At 54.0% G+C, this 19,527-nt stretch overlaps 6 protein-coding genes across 6 annotated transcripts; 2 read left to right on the top strand and 4 right to left on the bottom strand.

The window, feature by feature from the left end:
• Positions 1 to 1,078: 1,078 nt before the first annotated feature.
• J7T55_003666 (26s protease regulatory subunit 6b) lies at positions 1,079 to 2,419 on the bottom strand (the record flags this gene model as incomplete). The annotated part of the gene is made up of 2 exons (XM_053143001.1): positions 1,079 to 2,048; positions 2,127 to 2,419. The coding sequence occupies 2 exons, from the start codon at positions 2,417 to 2,419 to the stop codon at positions 1,079 to 1,081; spliced, it is 1,263 nt and encodes a 420-aa protein (XP_052993915.1).
• Positions 2,420 to 4,203: 1,784 nt separating this feature from the next.
• Positions 4,204 to 4,825, top strand: J7T55_003665 (uncharacterized protein; the record flags this gene model as incomplete). The annotated part of the gene is made up of 3 exons (XM_053142999.1): positions 4,204 to 4,372; positions 4,530 to 4,597; positions 4,664 to 4,825. The coding sequence occupies 3 exons, from the start codon at positions 4,204 to 4,206 to the stop codon at positions 4,823 to 4,825; spliced, it is 399 nt and encodes a 132-aa protein (XP_052993914.1).
• A 1,286-nt stretch (positions 4,826 to 6,111) lies between these two features.
• On the top strand, positions 6,112 to 7,135 carry J7T55_003664 (uncharacterized protein; the record flags this gene model as incomplete). Its single annotated transcript, XM_053142998.1, has 2 exons — positions 6,112 to 6,420; positions 6,533 to 7,135. 2 exons carry the CDS (start codon positions 6,112 to 6,114, stop codon positions 7,133 to 7,135), a joined length of 912 nt encoding a protein of 303 aa, XP_052993913.1.
• Positions 7,136 to 7,615: 480 nt separating this feature from the next.
• Positions 7,616 to 8,891, bottom strand: J7T55_003663 (sec14 cytosolic factor; the record flags this gene model as incomplete). Its single annotated transcript, XM_053142997.1, has 4 exons — positions 7,616 to 8,302; positions 8,385 to 8,508; positions 8,579 to 8,628; positions 8,697 to 8,891. 4 exons carry the CDS (start codon positions 8,889 to 8,891, stop codon positions 7,616 to 7,618), a joined length of 1,056 nt encoding a protein of 351 aa, XP_052993912.1.
• Positions 8,892 to 13,153: 4,262 nt separating this feature from the next.
• J7T55_003662 (prefoldin subunit 3) lies at positions 13,154 to 14,347 on the bottom strand (the record flags this gene model as incomplete). Its single annotated transcript, XM_053142996.1, has 5 exons — positions 13,154 to 13,267; positions 13,342 to 13,566; positions 13,641 to 13,752; positions 13,838 to 13,963; positions 14,046 to 14,347. 5 exons carry the CDS (start codon positions 14,345 to 14,347, stop codon positions 13,154 to 13,156), a joined length of 879 nt encoding a protein of 292 aa, XP_052993911.1.
• A 448-nt stretch (positions 14,348 to 14,795) lies between these two features.
• J7T55_003661 (frequency) lies at positions 14,796 to 17,767 on the bottom strand (the record flags this gene model as incomplete). Its single annotated transcript, XM_053142995.1, has 2 exons — positions 14,796 to 17,410; positions 17,473 to 17,767. The coding sequence occupies 2 exons, from the start codon at positions 17,765 to 17,767 to the stop codon at positions 14,796 to 14,798; spliced, it is 2,910 nt and encodes a 969-aa protein (XP_052993910.1).
• Between the last annotated feature and the right edge of the window lie 1,760 nt (positions 17,768 to 19,527).

Below are 19,527 nucleotides of genomic sequence, written 5' to 3'. Positions count from 1 at the left end.
ACTTGCAGAACGGAGGTTGACCAAATCTACCAGTGTATGCTTTGGTCGTCTGAGCTAGAGAGGCTGGACTCCCTGGTCTGGTATGCGTGACTTGAGAGGTAGAACAGATGTCATATTGGAATCTCAAGTCACAGACTCTCTCGGCTTTCATCTACTAGGCTATTAGCTCACTCAAACCACCACGCCCAACCGCCACTCCCAGTCGAGTTCAACATTGGGAAAGTGTGAATGTTTCTCTACCCTCTTCTATCACTATTCCGATCCGTTCACAAGGAGGTAAGAAGTCAATAAATCACACGTCAAACGACATGACACCCGCGCCAGACCAGCCATTACGGCCAAGGGGACAGGTAACAGAATATATCACCGCTGGATCACACACCCATCCCACACAATCAACTCAGCCCACGGCTGGGATCACCAACCCGGCCGCGGAAACCTCCACGCAAGATCGTGCTTGCGATACATGAAGCAGAAACCCATTTACCCTCCTACCGGGCACGTGTGTCTGTGGGTGGCTGAAGGGCGGAATGTGGTCAGAAGAGAACGGATGGGGAGAGGAGCTTGAGGCGACGCAATAGTGTCCAAGATGGCTGGTTGGCTGGACTGGAAAAGCTGTGTGCTCTATGATAGTTAATTTAAGAGTTGGGCCTTGTTGGTCGTCTACTGCGGGCGATACTAGGATTGGTTTTACTTAAGCGTAGTGAGGATCAAAGTGCGTCCTTAAGTCACATTGCAACTTGAAGATGGAGGTACGTCGCCATAACATGGGCTTGTAGCAAAAAGTAAAGACAACAGCCAGGTGCACTGTTGGTGTAAATGCGAGTCTGGCTGATCTAGAAGCTCTCAAATTGCGGTTGTCGCCAATGCGCGGTAATGATAATGAAGTCTGGAAGCCAGAGCGCAAGCGCCAAGTAATATCATCATGTTGTACATTTGGGAGAGACGCCGTATGATATGTTCCATCACGGGTCCTATCCTTTACTGTCTCCTATCCGCCATCTATGCCATCGTCATCCATTGCAATGCACTAAGACTCCCCCGGTCGACGGACTCCCAATGCCTCCACGAACATCGCTTATTTGTAGAACTCAAACTTGTTCTCGTCACTCGTGCCCTTGACCTGGCTTGAGTACGCATCGTCCAAGTCGCTCTGGATGATGTTGTACCTGTTCTTCCTTACAGCCCGCAGGCCAGCCTCCTGCATGATGGCAGCAATGATGGCGCCACTCAAGGGGTCATTGCGCACAATCAGCGAGTCCAGGTCCACCTCGGGCGCAAGACTCATCTTGGAGGCGATGGTTGTGAAGATCAGCCGCCTCTCCCGGCGATCCCGCAACGAAGGGAACTCGATCTTTCGGTCCAAACGACCGGGCCGCAGCAGCGCAGGGTCGAGGGTGTCGGCACGGTTCGTCGCCATGATGACCTTGACATTGGCGGTCTGGTCGAAACCATCCATCTGGTTTAGTAGCTCGAGCAGGATACGTTGCACCTCACGGTCGGCACCGGTCTGGGCATCGAATCGCTTCGTGGCGATGGCGTCGATTTCGTCGATGAAGATGATTGCGGGCGAGTTCTCCCTTGCCATCCGGAACACGTCTCGCACCATACGAGGACCCTCACCCAGATACTTCTGCACAAACTCTGAGCCCACAACGCGGATGAAGTTGGCAGTTGTGCTATTTGCCACCGCCTTCACCAACATCGTCTTTCCTGTACCGGGCGGGCCGTACAGTAGCACACCACGTGGAGGGTCGATTCCGATCTGCCTGTAAAGGTCAAAGTGCGTCAGGGGAAGCTCCACCGCCTCACGGATCTCCTGCTTCTGCATGTCCAGACCACCGACGTCTGCGTAGGTCACGTCGGGCTTCTCGTCAACACCAAGCATGGCGATGGAGGAATCGGCCTCGGGTGGCAGGATATCGACGAGGGCATTGGAGTGCCTGTGTAGCGCGACCGATGATGAGGGCTTGAGGAGCTCGCGATCGAGAGTGGAGAGGATGCGGACGACGTAGTTAGAGCCGGTAGAGGACTGGACTATGCCGGTACTGTCGCAGCATCATGTCAGCTAGCTGAGGATAGGTGTGTATGTTGTGCACACTGGGCAGGGTGATGGAGCAACTTACTTCTGGTCGATGGCCTCCATGAACTGGCCAATGACCAGAGGCACACTCTGGATCCTCTTGATCTCCTCCTGGGCGCGGACGAGCTCCCGCTTGAGGCTGCGCTGCTCATCCTTGATATATTCCTCCTGCAGCTGGATGTACTCGAGTTGCCGTTGCAGTTTCTTCAGATCTGCGTAGTCGTCACCGGTATCTGTGGCGATCCCCTCGAAGTTGTCGATGGCTGGTATCGTCGACGGCGCCGGCTTCTTGATGGATGCGAGGCTGGCCGGGTTTTCTACCAAGACGTCACCCATCTTTGCGGGTTTGGAAGTGTGATCGGGAGAATCGACTGGGGATGATAGGAGGAGACGGGAGGTTAATGCCGATCGTACCAAAAGAGAGGTGGTTCTGGGACGGTGATGCGAAAAGGTAGGTTGTTGTTTTGGGTTTATTCAATGATGCGAAGCTGATGGAAGTCGTTCCTAGCTCTGGCCTGGGCTCTAGGCACGCGAACGTCAACGCCAGCTCCTTTGCGGCCACACGCCTCTTGCTGACTCAACCAGATCCACCACTCTCATGCAGGGAGGTCTGCACCTCTGCACCTCTGCACCTCCAGTAGCTAGACTACCTGGTCTGTGCTTTCCCATGGATCTTTTCTTCACTCGCCAGCCAGGGCAGCTACAGGTGAGGCTGGCTGGCTGGCAGTTCTAGGCCCCACCCATGTTTGCATCCGCGGCCCCAGCTTGTTCTGGAGGCGCCCGTAAATCCCCGTGCCTACTAGCATGAGCAAGTTGCCTTATCCCGCAACCCCTGCCGGCACGATACGGGCGACGGGCCAGCTGCTGCAAGACCCATGCCTCATTCAGTAGCAGTCCTGAGACAACCGCCCTCCCAGCATCCATCATGTGTCACGATGTGTGTCTTTCCGTCTCTGTCTATGAGCACCGCCAGACCCAGACAGGCAAGTGGTTTCTCAATGCGAGGTTCCTACGGCTTGGATGGCCAAGGTGACTATTTGAGGGTGGCCGTCATTTGCCCCAACAGACCGGGTGAGTAACAAGGCATCAGATCCAATATCCACATTAAATCGCCAGTTCGGTCAGGGGTGAGAGGCCAACCTACCAAACACTACCTACCTGGGCGCATATGCAAATGCAAATGCAAATGCATATGCATATGGACTCAATACTGTGGTGGCCTGCCTGGCGATTTGCGGACGGAGACTCACGTAGTCGTACATAGAGGTAGGCAGTCGTTGCATGTATAGTAGATCAATCGGACTGAACAAGGCGGCCTGGCAGTAGACGGATATCTGCCTGGGTGAGAGCCTTATTTATTACTCCATCAGTCCCATTTTCGGCCCTTTAAACTACCAACTATCCATATCCACACAGTAGACGTCTAACAAGCCTGTTTGCCGCCTGTTGCAGTCTCGCTGCGGTCTCCTTGCTCCCCGTAACCAGTGCACCTATACCTTACCCATACCCAGCTGCTTGCTTCAAGCCTGCTGTGCCGTCTGGGGCACCTCTGGGGCTAGCCGCTCCAAGTAAGGGTCCTGGGTAGTCCACAGTGTAAGTCTGTGTCTGGTGATTCCAAGCTAGGTACCCCGACTGGCACCTAACATAACGGAGTACCTCACCGTACAGTACGAAACGGCCGGTGGACCAAAAGGAACGACTGAGTGACTGACGAGCCTACTGCGACTGGTCACCTCACTTGTCCGCTGTTCGTCCGACTCATCCTCCACACTCCAACCTTCACTTCCACTCTCGAACCTTAACCACCTCAACCTGTCCCTGTTTCCTTTCTTGCAGCCTATTCCCGCCGCCGTGGGATTTCCTCGCACTCTTCACTTCACTTGTCGTCGGCCTCCACCTTTGCGTCGTCGTTAATACTTTCACGTCTATTCATCGGTTATCTTGTCTTCCTTCTTCCAGCCTGCCTCGGCCTGCTACTCATCTCTCTGATGGTCCCTCCTCATCCTAGCCGCTTGTTGTTCGGTGAGCCCACGCTTCCCGGACAAACCTTCTCAACACCACACCGTTGGCTATTACAGACTCCGACCCCTCGCCAGCACTTCCGGTAACAACCAGCCACCATGTCGTCCTCCATCAACATCCCCGCCCAATCCAAGAGGCAGTCCAAGGCCCACAGCCCCATCAGCTCGTCTTCGTCGACTTACTCGACCTCGCCCTCCACGCCCGCCAAGTCCTCCAACTCGGCCCAGAAACAGAAGATGGTGCACGAGCGGCGCCAGAGTCTCCTGAGTGCGTTGTCAATCCCAACACTCTTTCCCTCACTGATCGTCGGGTCACCGGCTGCACGATTGCTGGCACCGGGCTCCTCCAGTCTCCCCACAGGCCCCTTGTCACGTCATATGGCAACCACATACTGTGTACTGTACTGACGTGTGTTCACCTTTAGGCTCCGCTCTCTCGGAGTCCAAATCCACCACTATCAACATCGGGGACGAGGACGGCCCACCCCGGCTTGTAAGTAGCATCCGAGACCGGGCATGATCGCCGCGCGGACGAGACTGACCACGGCTCCTTCAACAGATCTCCTACCTCTCCACCAGCCAGGGCTTTGAATGGAATCCCGAGCTTTTCCTGCCCTCTTACATTGATTACGACTATACGCCCCTCGAGAACAAGCGCGAGCCCGTCAAGGAGATTACCCTGACGGATGAGGAGATCCGGAACATGTTCCCCTGCAACTAGCCTTGGGGTCGGCTCTCCTCGGCATTTCCATTATCAAACGGCTCTAGAACGGTCATTCTCACGAGGATACTTGTCTTCACCCTCACAGGCGCACTGGATGGTCGTCCTTTGTTTTCCCTTCGAGGCATCGGGTCGGACTGAAATACGAGAGACTTTCCGGCAAAGCAACGCTGGAGGATGCGCTCACGTCTACAGCCACCACCATAGCAGGGGTTTAGGGTCATGTTTACAGAATGGAAGCCGGGAGTCATTTTCCTTTTAGGTAGTATCTTACTATTCCCCACGGCGGTCTTTCATGCAACTTCATGGTCTTAGTGTTTGGGTTCTTGGATGGGGCGTTTTGTTTTTCTTTGGGCATGGACACAACGGGGAGCACGGTCGCCTGGTCGTTATTAGTTCTAGCCAGACAGAATAGTGCTTTGTATGCGTCTGACTGCTCATAAGACATTGTTGGAACTCCACTCAGACACTGTACTCCAGGAAGAGATACAACAATCACATGGCATTGCATTATAATGGCGTGCTCGGCAGACATCTTGCGTACATCTTTCCAACATTTTTCAAAATATTCTGCAGGAGATTGTCATTCGTAACGTAGTTAATCAGCCCACCGGTCAACCCCCATCCAGAACACCGGACGTCGTCACATGGGAGTGTGAGTTGTCGGGTTGGATTGATCGGGTCCTTCGAAGTACCTGCAGCAGACAAGAAAACCGTATTCCAACAATGAGAGACTTTTGAGACCAAAAAATGCTTGGAGGACACGATATCCACAGCCAAGCATCCCATTTCTGTGCGGCTGCACTGATGGTTCAGGTCTGCCCGGCTAAGACGAAACCTGATTCCAGCAATCCCATGTCACAGCTGCAACCACTTTGGCGTTGCCCGCCCCAGCCTTACCTGCTGATAAGTGAGCCCCGCGGTCACTGATAAGAACCAGCTAGCGCCGGTCTCGGCCCAGTTCAGGGCCTAGGTACTTGTCAGTTACTTAGCGCCGTCACGCACGACCCGCATTGGGGCTGGGCACCCAGGCCACGCTCGACGCGGTGCGCGGGTAGAACCAGTCAGTCCAAGTCTACCGGCCGTAACTAAGGGTAGGAGGACAGTGGTGGCGGAAGCGCCGACAGGTCCTCAAGACAGGCACGACGGAGTGATCCAGCCTTGCGGTACAGAATTTATATTTCGTTTCCTTTTTCGGAACGCATAATGAGACATTGACGTACCGTACAAATTTTGGGACATTGCATATATCCTCGTAAAAATAAAAATAAAAAAGGTAGATAGAAATGAACAAGCCAGCTCGAAGGCGCTCCTCGTACAAGAACATCGAAGACCAAGAACAACAACAACAACAACAAACAAATGCTAGCTCGTCAACCAACAACAGCAGCAACAGCAACAACGGAAACGTGATGGATGGCGCGCACCGCAAGATCGAGCTGCAGTCCCCAGAGGACCTGACCTTCCTCATCAACAACGTGCGCCGCGCCGCCGAGGAGCACATCAACGCCGCGTTCCCCCCCGTCGACGGCCAGGACGACGCCGCCGCGGGCGAGGACGAGCTGCGCGTGAGGATCGAGAGGCTCGTCACCGATGTACGTTCACGCGCGCACACGCGTGTTTTTTCTTGGTTCAATCCCCAATTTCGGAAAAGCCCTTGCTTGATCCCGACCGACCAGACCCCCAAGCTAACCCGTCGTGCCACAGTACATCTCCCAGACATTCACCCTCGCAGCCCCCAACCTCTCCATCAACGGCTTCGACCTCGACGCCAAGACCTTCCCGGCCGTGTATCTAGGATCACCCGCGACATCATCCTCGTCGGGTCGCAACCTCCGGCGCCGCGGCGGCGACACCCAGCCGCAGGAGGAAGTCCAGTACGAGGCGTTCGACGCGCGGCGGCGCGCCCGCGTCGAGGAGCTCGCGCGCGAGGAGGAGGACCTGATGCGCGAGATCGCGGCGCTCAAGCGGTGCGTGCCCGCCGCGGCGGCCAAGACCTACGCCGACGGGTTCTGGGAGGGCGTGCGCGTGGACGAGGAAGCGCTCGCGAAAGCGTTGGATGCCGCCGCCGCTGCTGCTGCTGCTGCGTTGCCCGGCGGGCAATATCAGGAGGAGGATGGAGAGGATAGGAAGAACGGCAGTAAGACTATACTGGACGGTATAGGGCCGCTGGAGCGGCAGGCGGGCGTGGAAGCGAGCTACGAGGGCGTGGTCGAGACGCTGGGGCGCCTGAAGAGGGAGATGCCTGCCACGGTGGCCAAGATGGAGAGGGCGAGGGTTGCTGGCGAGTATGTTGTTACGGAGAGGTGATCTTGTCTTTTAGAGGTAGGCAAACTTACCAAGCATGTTTGGCGTTCCTGGCGTTTTGGAAATGGCTGGCCACATGTGGAAGCCATGGGGTTCTACGGCTGGCATGATACCAAGGCGACTTTTCAATCATGGACACTTCTTGAACTCATCAATGTCCTACTCTGATACGCGAGTGATTGGCTACGGGTTTCCACTCATTACAAGGCTTGTCTACAGTGTTATTTGCTCCTCACAACGTGAATGTAGTATGGTCAGCTGGACACAGCAGACAGCAGTCTAACAAGTTCGACCTCGTCGGGTCTTGTATTTTTGCGCAATAATAAACGCAGGCACCTCTTTATGCCACCATGTTCGCACCCTTTTCCCGTGCTTCTTTCTACCCATACGCTTCCACACTATTGAACAAACCCAACAATTATGTGTACGACTCCCAGATCCTCAACCCCCAAACACCACGATGACAGGCTACACAAAAATGCTCTATGCAGCTTGGGGCGCAGGTGCGTCAGCCTTGGCGCCCTCCTCAGCAGCAGCAGGGGCCGGCGCCTGGCTGTCAGCGACCGGAGCCTGAGGGTTGTCCTGGTTCGTCTCAATGGTGGTGGTGGCAGCGGGAGCGGCACCGTCCGCCTTCTTCTCCCACTTAGCGGGTCTCGCGTACTGAGGGTCCTTCCATGGGCCCTTATCGCTGAACATGCAGCCGCCGGGGCACTCGCATGTGCCGCCAAAGGCCTTGGGCAGGTTGTCGGCGGAAACGTGCTGCAGCAGCTCCTTCTGGTAGCCACTGCCGAGAATGTGGATCTTCTGCACGGTGACGGGGTCGATCCAGCCCTTGATGGCGCCCCAGATGGTGGAGAAGCCCCAGGGGGCGTTGATGACGAACAGCTTGCCGAGACGCTCGGGGTAGTAGTTCTGCGACATGTTGGAGGCCGACTTAAGGTATCCGTAGACGGAGGGGGCCTTGCCGAGGCCGACGCCCTTGAGGTCCATGATGGTGCAGCATGTCTCGAGGAGGTGGCCGGACTTGCGGGAGCAGGCGGGCAGACGCGGGTCGGCGACGCGCTCGTACTCGACGGCCAGGTTGGTCAGCATGCGCTCCGAGGTGGTGATCTTGTTCATGGCTGCAATGTCGACCTTGCCGAGCTGCTCGATGTAGACTGGGCGGCCATCCTGCAGATCAAGAAAGATGTCAGTGACTGCTTGGGCACGGCATAGCCGGTAACAGCGTTCATGGGCACGAGGGATAGCGTACATTGTCGGTTCCGTGGTAGTACTGAGGGTAGTACTGGAATATTTGCTCCTTCTCGGGGTACTCCCAGGTGGGCAGCAGCTCGTCCAGCTTGGTGTCTTTCCGCCACTTCTCAGAATCGACGAACCTGCAGCAGGTTAACAGACCATTCTCCTTTTTGATCGTCTTGGGCTTCGGGTGTTGGGGGGAATCCTCACATCTTCTCAGTGGCAGCTTGGTCGAACTTCCGGGCGCGCAAGAACCGCAGCTAGGAGGTCACAAAGTCAGCCTTGCTTCATTGCCGTGTCCGTCAGATCGAGGGCAAGGTAGACATACCAGCGTCAAGGAGTCGAGGCGATCAGTGTAGCCCTGCTTCTCGAGCGACTCCCGCAGCGTCTTGACTGCGGCATTCTGCTCGTCGGTCAAGTGGCCAGGGTGGCCGTTGGCCTTGACGGGAGCAACGATGGGGAAGTCGAAGTCATCGTACTTGGGGTCGAGGTCGATGCCTGCGGTTCCTGTTGTGGCAGCCATGATTGTGGATAGAGATATAGTAGCTGTGCAACGGGGTGCAGAGTCGGCGGGGTGATGATGGAGAGGAAGGGTGGGATGGGATGGAAGAAAGGGAAAAGGCGTATGGGAATGTCGAGGCCAAGTATTGTCTTTTGCCTTGTCCGATGCGACCAGAAAATAGACCAGGACTGGAACGGTCTCTCAGGAGGCCAAGCTGTAGGAGTCCAAGAAAGAAGCGGTGTTGTCCAGAAAGAATGTCCAGGGGTGTGTGGTGGAGCAAGCGAGGCGGCCGTCGACGCTGTGATGTTCTCCTATTTAATTTGAGGCCACCCCGTTTTTGGGCCGTCTGATGTTGTCTGTGGTGGGGGGGCAACTGGATCTGCTGGAGAGGGTCTCGGCCGGGGAGGGGACGTCATCAACCGCTGCTCCACCCTGCTCCTCCTTGGCGTCGAGCTCAAAATCCTGCACTGCCCCAGGCCTGTTTCCATGCTTCGCTTCTTCTTCTTTAGGGGACTGCCCAGTCAGAATGTTGGACTATGTATCATCCGGCAGGCTGGCCGGCCAGGGCTGGGCTGGGCAGGGCCCCATTCCAGATCTCATCTCATCTCACATCTGTACTACATACAGTACTCCATCTTGGTTCAGACCTGGTCTTAATCCAGATCTTGTCTATGAATACAGAAGCCGTCCATGCACGCATATGCACGGCACCAGCTCCAGCTTCCTTGCTCTTCGCCCATACATCTAGACTATCTATAGCTAGCTAGTTGTGTCTGCCATCAGAGTATCTGGCTTCTAGTCTAGTTCACAATTCATCAATATCCCTCTTTCCGACTAATTACTTCTGTCAATCTCCGTCCCCACACCACCCACCGCCATGTTTTCTTACCATGCCGAAGTTAAGATTGTCAGGGCAGTGGCACCAGCTCGATTCTCTTTATACAACTCACATGCTCATCCTTAATGCACATACACGTGTACTTTGGATTGCATCCTCATGGCTGGGCTTATATATATGCATTTATTGTTCTCATTGGTCTCCCTCGTAGTTTGATATCATGAGGCCCATTACATGATTCTCGGTCTCGCCAGAGCAAAAGTGTCAATTTACCTAGGTTTGCTTTTCCATGTCAAACGATGCATACGGAAAGTCAGTACGGATACAGCAACTACAGCGTGCAGATTTTCAATAGTACAAAAATGGCCTGAGATGTTATCAGCACACGTACCACCGTCACCGTACCTCGTAATCCCTCATCTCCTTAAAGCCGCTTGTGGCGTCGTCAAGAAAAGCCGGAAATTATACACCACTCTCCCCATTGTACCCCATGTCATTCCTCCTTACCTTGCGTAGATCTACATGACAGCCTTGTAAGCGGGGTTTTCTCGGAGCAACGGGGCTGATGGCAGGTCCACCGCCGCACAAATCCCATTTGAACTCGCTCATATCGAAGGCGAACATCTATCTGCGAGGGTTGTCGCCAGCGCTGTGTACGGAGGTTTCCGATGCTGCAACTTGAAGTATGTGGCTCGATCCTTCAGCGCTGTTCCTCTTCCTGCTGCGCATGGAAGATACAGAGTGAGACCAACGAGCTCGCCCACTTTTTCCAATTCATTGCCCCATGCCATTCAACTTGCCACGGAATACACATAGACTTGGGGTAAATTTCTGATTAGCGAACAATGGGCAAACCCTCCCAATTTAAAAAGGGCTCCAACATTTCAACAAGACAATATGTATAATAGCGAACACCGGCCACCGTTTCGACAAGGTTCAAAAGGATAGTCAAAAAGGGTCTATTTAATGCACCCTCAACCCTGGGTGTTATTAATATATGGTTACCGAAATAACGATATAACTGCTTTGCGAGATAAAAAGGGGACACTCTCACTTCGGTGTGTTGCGCCCCGTCTTCTCCATCCGGGTCTCCATTTGTCTATTGCAGAACGGGCAATCAACCCATCCGGCCTTTTGCCCAAGATCCTTGAGCTTGACGGGATCATTCATGTCGTTGATGATGATCTGTGGGCCTTCCAGTGGATGTCCTGTCGGCGGGTTGCTATTGCCAATAACAATTTTTAAAAGTCGATTCTGTTGCATATGCTCGAGTGGGTAGTGTTCAACCTTTAAAAATTACTTTGGCCTACCTCAGCAACTCTCTTAGCCTTGACTTCTTGCTGACGAACGAAGCAAATTGCCCACAGATCTCTTCAATTTTCTTGGTTAAAAGCTTGGGCTTCGAGCTTTGTGTTGTCTTGGGAATAAATGAGAGACGCTCAAAGAAAAAGTAAGAAGCCAGGGGATCTAAAAGGGTGAATAGGTTATTTCTTGGTTTGTGTCTGGGCCTCGACGACGCAGGCCACGATGAACTATATGCTGAGCCGTAAGGTAATGGTCGAATTGGTCACAAGATAGCATTAAATAGCAAGAAGTTGCTTCTAGTCATTTGGTCCTCGAAACCATCTTTCTGCATTGCGGACTATCACCATGACAAAAAAAAAAAAAAAAGGAGCGCTACTTTTGTTTCAAATGACACCAAGCTTTGTCAAAATACCTTGTTGTAGAAACAAATTAAACTGAGATGTTTGAGAATCTGTCGAAGACAGTAAACTCATTTAACAAACATGTTCTCTGGACTCAAGGCTCTGTTCTGTTATGCGTAAAATACTAACATATGATTGCCTTGTTGTGCTATTGTTTGGTGCTGCATCTCATATTGAAGCTTTTGAAAAGCCCTATTTGAATAATGAAGATGCTGTTGGTTGCTACATTTGGTTTTTTACAGATACGCAAAATTATTTAACCTGCTGATTAGTCTGGGCTCCTCTTCCTGCTGGGACTTGTTGAATAGTATCGGGGCTTCTTTTTCATAGCCTGCTGTTAACTCTGTTTTCAACCATGGATTATCAACAAATGACCAAAGCTTGTATGGCCTTGCAAATGATGAAGATTTGAGGCAATGGGAAGGTAGCTTAGCTGGGTAGAGCAGCCCTCAGGTTTCCAGGGTAGTCCTGCGTTCGAATCGCAGCCTTCCCACAGTTTAATTTTGCTTTTTATTGCACAAGAGAATGTTCAGTCGTTGTCAAGTGCGTATCGATACCCTTCAACCAGATCTCCGTACCAGTGAGCCCCGAGACTACAGAGTCACAGAGTCACAGAGTCTCATCCTTGCCCGCAGCTGAACTTGCTACTTCACCGGAGTTTGAGAATGAATAGATGAGACCCTATTTCTCCTCAAGTTTGCTGGACTTGGTCTGTGTTTACGACTTTCTTGAATGCTTCAAAACCCTCCCCCGTCGAGGTAAGAAATCAAGGAACTATGTGCAAAAGTACACCTGATCTAGTACATGATTAGTAGCCAATTCCAAAGAAAAACAAAAAAATGAAGGCAAAGGAAGAATGAGAGAGAATAGAGTCTGAACATGCATTTTAGTCTTAACGAATGGAACAGCTCTCAGTGATAGTTTGGATATCGAATTTTACGTAGTCTAATTGACTTGTCGACAGTCCTGCCCGGCACAGTACATCTAGGCACAGACCCGGTCTCCACGAGCATCACATCCACACCTCCAGCCCAGCTCACCACTCACAGTCCTGCAACAGGGCACATGCAAATCAGGCCTTGCAGTACGTACCTCACGGCTCAGCACACAGGAGGAGACGACATCGGCTGATCCCAATTAGTCTTTGGTGTCCACAATGAAAGGCCATGCGACAGCCTGTCATCAAAGCGTGGCGCATCATGCTCGACCACACTGGCTTCGAACGGATCATGTGTGTGACCATGGGGGTGTAATACGTAGCAGGGACGGCTGACGTCAACCTCCAAAGGCTCGACGTCGTACGCTGAGTGAGCAGGCTCCCTTTACCCAATGTGATTTGTCTGTACACAAGAGGCCGTTCCGGCGTGATGCGAAACGCCCGTCTTACTCCCAGATTCGACTGTTTCCGTGGACATCACTCGGAAGGAGCAGGTTCAGATGCTCACCTTGACCATCACAAAATGGTAGCACGCCGGCAAGCAGATGACAGGGAAAGCATTGTGGTATCTATTTACTTCAAGCCACCTCGCCATCCGCCGCGACCTCTCCATATGTTCTTCGCGGCCGTCCGTCCTGGCGCTCGGGCTACCTATCCACCGGTCTCCCAGGCCGTGGAACAAGCCTGCGCGTGGTTCGAGGCGCCCCGGTCTTCGTCCGCGCCCTTCTGGTGGGGGCTGCCGTGACGGGTCGGTAACGAAATCTCTCTGCACAGAGACTCCCGGTTCCCTTGCGCGGCCGGTTCAGCCACCGCCGGACTTCTTTTCTTCCTTTTCTTTGCTTTCCTGCTCGTCCTTTTCCTTCCGCTTTTGCACCACATCCCAGTTGTACACTCGTGCTGTCGCAACCTCCATGGTCTAGCATGATGGTGAGTATAGACAGTCATGGGATTAAGAATTGAGGAGGGGGGACGGCTTGAGGGTCTACTCACCGTGATCTGTTCTCTCAGGAATTCCGCATCCTCCTCGCAATCCCCGAGGCTCTTCTTGGCCTTGGCCAGCCTCTCAACCAGCAGCGTCTCTGCCTCGTCCATTGGGTATGCCAGCATGACGTTCGCACCGAGCCATATGTACACCTCGTCGGTGGGGGGCACCTCAGCCTTGGCAAACAACGTGTCGTTCAGCTCGAAGGTAGTCTCGATCGGGTCCGTCTCGTCCTGGTTCTCGCTGTCAGCCCCCTCCCCACAGGTCCCTGGATCAGCCAACGGGCAGGTAGGGCCTGGCGACATACTTTTCTCGTCTTGAGGAACTGGACTGTTTCCAACGTCTTTTGAATGTCTGGTATCTTGTCCTGGAGGCCCGCCGCTTTCCGTTGCATGTTCGACTCCATGTACTGGTATTTCCTAATGTGCGAGCATCGCAAGTCAGCCATGGCCTGTCCTTGGCCCCCCCTGCAGCCTTCCCCTCCGTTGTTCTTCAGCGACTCACGCGATCATCTCCTGGAACTTCCGCAGCGTGGGCTCGGTCTCGGCGCGCGAGGTCACATAGTCCTCTACCCTGTCGACGAACGGCGCATAGGGTATGCCGCGGGGGTTGGTGGGGGTGTCCTTGCTCCTGTTGGCGAAAGCTCTCGTCGTCAGCGACCTGCAAGTAGTGATTGCTTAGTTTTCTTGTTGAGGGGAAGGGGAATTGTTACCCCAGAGCAGCCGTCTTCCCTTTTTCTGCCATGTTGACGCCTTGTGTTTGGTCTGTCACAGAGATGCAGTGGTCCGACCTGTGCGCAGCGACAGATGTTGGTTTTCCCCAGAGCTCACCTGCCCGTGGCGGTGGTGCCAGGGCAGCTTCATGGTGGGGCAGCTTCGACATGATAATCCCTGCGTCCAGACTACCTTCTATGTAGATATGTAGGCCATATGCATGTAACGGGTCGGCTTCCCCAGGGGTCTGCCATAAGCCCGCCCCTCTGACCTGCCGGCCCGCCCCGGACACTGGGAACATCTCTGTTCTGAGCACAAGCCTCACACGGTCCAGTTAAGCTCACAGCGGCTCACAGCGGCTGGCCCTCGCTGTTGTGGTTTGTATTTGTACTACAGTTCACGAAGAGAATCGGGTAGATTGGCAGACAGACGTGGTATTTCGCTAATGTGTGCACTCGCTCAAATATGAGGACTAAGGCGTCTATTTCGCCTCCCTGTAACCCGATAGTATCCTGCACAACGCTAGACTTGATGCCTCATGGCAAGAAAGATTTCGCTAGACTTTTGACAACAGTTCGCTACAAAATGGTATCATGCCCCGAGATCAAAGCCCGTTCCCAAACTGATTAAATCCCAACGCCGTTAAGAATGCCAAAAAACAAATAAAAAACACCAACAAATAGTCCAAAACACACTCTTTCCGCATGCACAGTATAAGTAACAAACAGGTCCAACAACCCGACATATGTCTAAGCTTCATCCTCCTCACTGCTGCTGTAGCCACTGGCCTCCCCCCCTGCCGTGGCACCGGAACTATCTGGATGCACATCCTGGCCTTGGATCAGACTTCGACCGGGCCTGCTGGAACCGTGAGACATCTTGCGGACACCAGGAGCGAACGATGCCTTGGGCGCAATCTTCGGGTTGAGGCCGCCCATGTCCTCGTCGCCGGAGTCGGACCTCGGAGCGCCTCTCATGAGGAAATCCTGGTCAGACTGTTTTGGGTTCACTCGCTGTGAGATGGCTTCGAAGCTGTCCATATTGACGTCTGAGTCGTCGTCCTCATCTTCGGAACCATCCTCGAAACCTGAGTCTTCCGATTCAGTGGTTTCAGTGAACGGAGGGTAAAACATTGCGGGCGGAGGCAGAGGCAGCGGCTTGAGCGCCTTGTATCTCTGAGCAACAACTTGCACTGGGACACAAGGCGGGTGATCAGGACGCCGGGGTGACGGGTGTGATGAAGTTTCTGTCAGGGCGGCGATTCTGCTCCAGATTGACTCCGCTGTCTCGTTTGACCCTAAGCGGACCAAGGGAGGCGGGGCGCGCTGCGAACTCTTGATGGGCTGTTGGGTCACAACAAGTATGGCGAAGTGATCTTCGGGAGTGACACCGCCGAGCCCACATGGCTCCAGCTGAGGCTCGAGCGGCCTAAGTTGGGGCGTCCCAGGGTCGCTGCACCAGGGGAAGTTGAAGTCGGCCTCGTTGTCTGACAGCTCTCCATCGTCATTGACCAGCTCAGGCTCCTGATCCATGTCCACATCTGTGTACTCGGGACCATCGACAAGTGGTCGGAACGGGAGAGATGAGCCGGAGATGGTGCGGGTCAGACCAGGGGACTCTACTCCACTGTTCTTCGAAGTTTGGTCCTGGGTCGAGGACGCCAAGTATGTGGTAGGCGATATATCTCCCGGATCACCCGAGAGATCGGTACAGAATGGTGCACCGTTGTAGTAGATGATTGCGCCGTCGTTGCGGCGCTTCTTCCTGGGTGAAGATGCGGACCCACTGACGAAACCTGTCGACCGAGAGTTCAAGTTGCTGTGCTCCACAGCCCCGTATGACGCCTGCGAGCCCGTCTCATCCATGGAGGTCTCCGCAGATGAAGAACGGTTGTGTAGAAAGAGAGGCTTGTAGTGGAAGCCGTCTGAGGGTGTTGAATTCTGAGGGCCCAGCTTGGCCTGGCTCGAGGGGTCTGAAGTCGACTCGCTTTTCCTCTGTCTCTTTCTCTGCCCATCCTCGTTCGAGCCATCTGTGACGTCCGTCTCGGGACTCCGTTGCGAGTTGTCTCCGCTGCTGTCGCTGCTGAACTTCGTCCCTTCAACGCCACCACGCCAACGGATCTTTCGACCGTCACGGGAGAGTTGGAATTTCGCAGACCTCTCGCTGATTGCCGCTCGGATATAGCTAGGGGTCACATTTAGGATGTGCAACTGTGCCAGATTGCACAAAAGATTGAGATGAATCCAGCCTTCTGCATCAATCGAGACGTCCTGCGGCCTGAACCTGGTCTCTTCAAGGTCTTTCGGAGCCGTGACACCCAGATGCCGGATATATTGCATGTTCTCTGATGGTACTTGAACCCGATCCGGATCTAGGTCTCGAGGTCTTGTAGCCCTCTGCTCCGCGAGTTCGTCGGCCTGTGGCGAGGTGTCCTGTCCCCTGTGCTCGTTACTACCACTTCCACTGCCCGTACGAGCCCCGCCAGTCTCATTTTCGCCGTTGGAATTCGAAGCTGATAGGTTCTCTGCTGAAGTCATCTTCCCTTGCAGTTCGATGCGAGCTTCCCTAGGTTCAGAGTCTTGGGGCGGCGGCGGACCAACGACCGCGCTAGGATTTGGCTCTTGGACCGACAGCAAGGATTTGTTGCGTGAAAACCTGTGCTTCCCAGGCATCCTGCCTGTGAAAAGCTGCTCGAGCCTACGCACTACCAACTTCTTTTTCTCTTTATCTGTCATCGCAACCGGCCGTGGAAACAAGCCTTCCGGGATGTCTTGAAGGTAGCTCTCCACTTTGTGATCGGTAGACGATTTCGTTCGACCGAACGACGGCCTGCCGAGCGAGGCGGAGGCGCCGTTCGCCCCAGTCGAGCTGCGTCCAGTCGACATTGACGCGTAGGCGGAATCGACGGGGCGCGAATGTGACGACGACGAAGACGCGTGCTTGGAATTTGAACTTGATCCCTGGAGTCGGCTTGCATGCTTCGAACCCTTCTTTCGCTGCGTCGATGTCGCTGGTGATCCCTCTAGGCTCGCTGCAAAATCACGCAACGTTGATTCGAGTTCTCTCCTCTTACTCCCTGCCAAACCGTGCACTTTTATTTCAAAAAGCCTGTCTTTTCGGAGGAGCTCGGGTCCAAATTGCCTGTATCTTTTCAATTCATCCTTGAGCCGTTTGTTCTCGATCGTCAGGTCATCAATAACACTCCTGTAATCTTCTGCGCTGCTACTCTGCGCTCCCATGGTAGGCCTGCTGAAGTGTTGAGACTGGAGGGCTGTCGGAACATGAAGGTACGCGCTTTCACGAGCAGGCGGTAGCATTTCTTCGTTGGATGAGTCGGACTGTTTCTGATAGAAGGGAGGATCAACTGTACGACTGTCAGTCAGCCAAGCTCAATAACCTCACTTTCAAAGAAGGCACTGTACGCACCGTCCATGGTAGCATGGTCAAATGCCGCGGGCGCATTGCTGTTGGAAAGATCAAACCATTTCTTAGGATCACTTTGACCCGTGACGTGGCTTTCACCTGATGAGTTCCTCCTCGGTGAGCTCCCGGAGACAGCATTGCTCCCCGTCTCGGGCTTCATGGAAGCGTCTCTGGCCAATCGATGGTGTCGAAGGGTAACGGACCCTTGAGGTGAAGCCCTCCGTGGCATTGGGTGACCGCGATCACTAATTGCCGGCCCGGGCTGCACCCCGTGAGCTCTACCCTCACTGTCGGCCATCGTGTCTGATACTTTGCCGAGTTCTGTGATTCAAGAAAGACCAATGCAGCATGGCGTCGATGACATGCCACAACAGATGCCAGGAACCTCTAGCGTAGCGTATCTTGTGAACACAGCTGGAAGATAGAGGGTATCAACCAGATTGTGACGGACGTCTGTGCCAATATCAGCAGATGAACACCAGGCAGTGACGCTCGGTTGGTGGTGGGTTTCGTGCAATCCCCGAACACTGCACGCAGCGACGAGCTACGCGACAGTTTTCAGTGCGTGACGGTACGCCAAACTTGACGTCGCCCCAGAGGGAGCTTAATAGACAGGTATGAATGCAGCCCACTCGGGCCAGGCCAAAAGAGCTAGTGCAAGTCGTATGTCGCTGGGTCAAGGACTCACGAACACTTCAGTCCGGACGTTTGGGGGAAGGCGACTACTGTTACAGGCAACCCAAAGAACTTTGGGGGACAGGAGACGGTGGTGATGAGGACTAAGAGGGATAAGACTTCATTCAGCCTTGTCGACTATTCGAGACGTGCTATGCGAGGTGTGAAAGAAGCCGCCTCGAGGGGGAAGAAAAAAATAGGCCCCACCAGGACCAGGTGAGGATGTCGTATGAGAGTCCCGAGGGCCCTGGCGATCATAGCCCGTGGGGTGGAAGTGGGAAGGGTCGTTATGACGCAAGAAGCGAGACAATTGGTTCGTACCTTGTTGCAGTGTGTTATGTGGTGAGGCGGGGGAGGCCTTGAAAGCGTGACGGTTTTGTAAGATGATGCGTATGGGGTGGTAGACTGGCAGTGGACCTCTTCTTTTCTCGATTTGGGCAATAATACTTCCAACAAATGAGGAGTATGAAGGCTACAGAATGTGAAGAGATAAGTGTGAGCCTGGCCGAGACGGTGAGTTAGAGCTGGGAGCGAGGAAGGTGTGTTTTGTCAGGCTTGCAAGGCATGGCGCAGGCCGTGACGCATGGTGGAAGAGCAATCACGATGCTCATCGAGATTGAGAAGGGTGGGTGGTGGTGGTCGTAGTGGTGGTGGCGTACCTCTTGTCTCTCTGCTGCTACCCGGTCAGGTATACTACTGTACTATGTACGATGCCATGCGATCCGTTGTGGTAAGAGAGTTAGGGTGAGCGAGAGAAGGGTGAAGGGGGCACTGTACTGTGATGAGCCGAGAATGCAAGCAACATCAGCAGGAGCAGCAGGGGTTCTCTGGCGAGACAGCTGGGTTCTGGAATGATCTGGACAGGCCAGACAGGAAGACAGACCACTGGCACCGGCGCGGCATTGTAATCTGTACTGTGCTGCCAGGAGCCAGGAGCCAGTGCCAGGACGGCCTTGATCCGATTTTGTTGCGTGTGGAAAACCTCAGATGCTCAGATCCCCAGGTGTGGCCAACGATGAGAAACGGGCTACAAGGATTCCAAGATCGAGACTCATCGCCCAAGGTCAGGGCACCTCTTTCCGTAATAGGTAGCACACCCGGGGGGTGGTCCTACCACACCTCGATGGACCCCTTCGATTTCTACTTCCACATTGGACCTGGCAGAGCCTAGAGTACTAACACTCTAGTTCTAGACTCATACTCAGCTATTCTGGACGCAAACACTCTGCACAACATCGGCTTGACTGTGACTGATTGACTGACTGACAGACAGACAGACAGACAGATGGACAGACACATGTGCCACCCAGTAACACAACAATGTCGGCACAGTACCTTGCATCAGCAACAGGGTCAGGACATCGAGGGCGATCGTTGTGCTCC

The sequence above is a fragment of the Diaporthe amygdali genome (genome assembly GCF_026229845.1).
Source record: "Diaporthe amygdali strain CAA958 chromosome Unknown NODE_13_length_1014660_cov_65_381101, whole genome shotgun sequence".
Classification (NCBI taxonomy): domain Eukaryota; kingdom Fungi; phylum Ascomycota; class Sordariomycetes; order Diaporthales; family Diaporthaceae; genus Diaporthe; species Diaporthe amygdali.
Note: the sequence above shows the minus strand (reverse complement) of the source record. Positions and strands in the feature narration are given on the sequence as shown.